The 2,886-nt window shown below is 40.6% G+C and overlaps 1 protein-coding gene and 1 long non-coding RNA gene across 2 annotated transcripts; both read left to right on the top strand.

Moving 5' to 3' along the window:
• Positions 1-229: 229 nt before the first annotated feature.
• Positions 230-829, top strand: LOC106811567. The gene is made up of 3 exons (XR_001394158.1): positions 230-241; positions 367-634; positions 756-829. It is a non-coding gene; the product is annotated as an uncharacterized LOC106811567 (long non-coding RNA).
• A 133-nt stretch (positions 830-962) lies between these two features.
• LOC106811561 lies at positions 963-2,496 on the top strand. Its single transcript, XM_014815231.1, has one exon. The coding sequence runs from the start codon at positions 963-965 to the stop codon at positions 1,926-1,928; it is 966 nt and encodes a 321-aa protein (XP_014670717.1). The 3' UTR covers positions 1,929-2,496.
• The last annotated feature ends 390 nt before the right edge of the window (positions 2,497-2,886 follow it).

Genomic DNA, 2,886 nt, shown 5'->3' with positions numbered 1-2,886 from the left:
TAGGTAAATGGATGAGTGCTTACCTATTCTGTCTTGCAAATAGTTGTTGCTACTACATAGAAGGGGGATGTCATATATCATATGTTGCGCTGTTTTCTTACGCGTATGGATACGTCTGTGTCTGGCGGTAAAGGGTCGGCGCGGGGGTTCTGCCCGCCGTGCGTGAATAAAGATAATGTGTTTACCTAATGTCTTACGCCTTCTCGTGCTATGCATACTAAACATTACACAAGCTATTCAGGTAATTATTATATTTTCACTAAGAATCAGTTATAATTTATTAGATAAATTTACATTATTTGCCATGCCTACACCAAAAAGGCTATTTCTCTGATATTAATTTTTCTTTTACATTTCTCATTGCAGTATAAGTCACATTGAACATGCCGATGCAGGAAGCGTGTACAACAGTATCCGACAGACATGCATCGATAACAGTCTTCCGTTCTCATCCATTGTGTCAGCAGCCGCTGACGGTGCATCTGTCAACTTCGGGTCACGAACTGGTGTACTAACACGCATGGTGGACGATGTACCATGGTTGCTGCCAATTCACTGTCTGGCGCACAGATTGGAACTTGCACTCAAAGATGCATTTAATTCACCTATGCACCTATGCACCTATTTCTGTATGGTGAGTACCAATAAAAATATAACTATAAAAACGCATGAGTACTATCCGGTAACATAATTTTTTTCAGCGTCTGATATCAGATGAAAACAAAGATTAGAATATTTTAATTTCTGTGTTGTAGGTCATAGATGAGCTACTGATGAGAATGCACTACTTCTACAAAAAATCGGCCAAGCGATTCCGTGAATTGAAGACGCTTGGTCAACACAGCAACATTAATGTTTTTAAGCCACCAAAGTCAACCGGGACGCGTTGGATAGACCTTTGCAGACAAGCACTGCTGGCCATTATTCGAAATCATCCGATCATCGTCATGCAGATGGAAGACATGGCATCTGGTTTGCGAAGTGATGTTAAGGGAGATGACGTTGCCAGGTATAAAGGCTATCTGAAGAACTTGAAAGCAGCAAAGTTCATTCTCTACTGCAACATGTATTTGGACATTGTTTGTAAGTTGGCCATTCTGTCGAAATCGTTGCAGGGAGATGAAAAGTCAGTTCCGAGGGTACTTCTCTACATCGAGACCGCATTGGACGAGATCAAGGAGTTGACAGCGACAGATGGCCCTAATCTCAACAAGTGCAGATCCGAGGGTGATGGTGACGTAGAATTCGATGGTGTCGCATTTGAAAATGATCGCTGTGTGATCATTGATGCGATTGTGCATGCCATAAATCTACGGTTCGACAACTTTGTCAACAGTGACTTGATCAAGGCCATGTCCTTCATTGATCCATCAAACTGGCCAGATGATAGTGAGACATTGAAGGACTATGGCAATGATGATATAGATCGCCTAGTGGATCACTTCCGTGTTCCACTGGAAACGAACAACTGTGACACGTCGGTGATCCAGTCAGAGTGGCGTCGCCTTAAAAAGGACATTAGGCGACATCATAGCGAACTCAAGTGCCATAAACTATGGCAGACTGTTATTGTCAACAAAGCCGAACAGTATTCCAACATTCTTCATATTGTCCGGATTGTTCTTACTATCCCAATCTCCACAGCCCATGTGGAACGAGTGTTTTCGTACGTTAAGCGCATATTAGGGGACTGGAGGCATAGAATGAATGTCAAGACAATGGAGGACCTTGTGCGCATATCGCTGGAAGGTGTTCCCCTCAGGGACTTTGATCCGTTCCCTGTAGTTAAACAGTGGCAGGCGTCTGGCTGTAGGAAACGTCGTCCCTACATAGCTGCCTATGGTCCTACTAGGAAAGCCACCACCACTGCGGTCGAATCATGTGAATCCTCTGGTGATTCGGGCGATTCAGCTTCTGATGGCGAGTAGAAGCTGATGCTTGTGCTAATGACTCTGTGTGACAATCACTGTGTGAGTCACTGTGCAATTTCAACAACCTGTACTGTAGCTAGTTTTTATATAATTCTTGGTAATCAGACTCTGATGTTCTTCCCACTCGACTCTGACTTCTACTCACTGTGCAATTTCTGTAGCTAGTTTATATTCTTTGTATGTTATATTTGTATACTATATTTTGTATATATATGAATAAAACCCACACTAGTAAAAATGGTACAAGAATATGGTTAAAATTGAGAGTAAAATTGGAGAGCACAACGTTTCGATCTCACTCTAGTGCTCTCCAATTTTACTCTCAATTTTAACCATATTCTTGTACCATTTTTACTAGTGTGGGTTTTATTCATTACCTAATTAGTAATAATCACCACGGTTCAGTGTGATTTTACTACTAGTATTTTGTATATATATTCTTCATATGTTTTCAATGTTCACTAAGTCACTGTGCAATTTAAATCAGAAACCTGTGTATGCTGCTGAGTCAGTCCCCACTACTGTGCAATTTAAATCAATATTTCTATGACAGATAGTCTTCAATTGTTAGATTAAATAATCTAACGATAATGTGACGTGCAGTCACATATTTTGGAACAGTCCATTTTCATAAGGGGGTAATTTTTGCACATAAAAAAGAATTCCCCTTTTTATCGATTCAAATCTCAAAGGATGAATTTTGAGAAAAAATAAAATAATTTTTTTAATTTCATGCCTTGTGAAAGAGCGATTTAAAGGTAATTTTAGGCTTAAACAACAGTGCTCGAAATAAGCGTTGTCCGGTTGTCCGAGACAACCAGAATTTGCGCCGGACAACCTAACCAGTCTGAGACATTATCCGGTGGACAATCAAGAAACCCTATCTCTAACCCTAACACAAACTCTCAACCGACTCGGCTATCTTATATACGCGTGGTACCCAAATAATCTATGG

Source organism: Priapulus caudatus, unplaced genomic scaffold (genome assembly GCF_000485595.1).
Source record: "Priapulus caudatus unplaced genomic scaffold, Priapulus_caudatus-5.0.1 Scaffold552, whole genome shotgun sequence".
NCBI lineage: Eukaryota > Metazoa > Priapulida > Priapulimorpha > Priapulimorphida > Priapulidae > Priapulus > Priapulus caudatus.
Note: the sequence above shows the minus strand (reverse complement) of the source record. Positions and strands in the feature narration are given on the sequence as shown.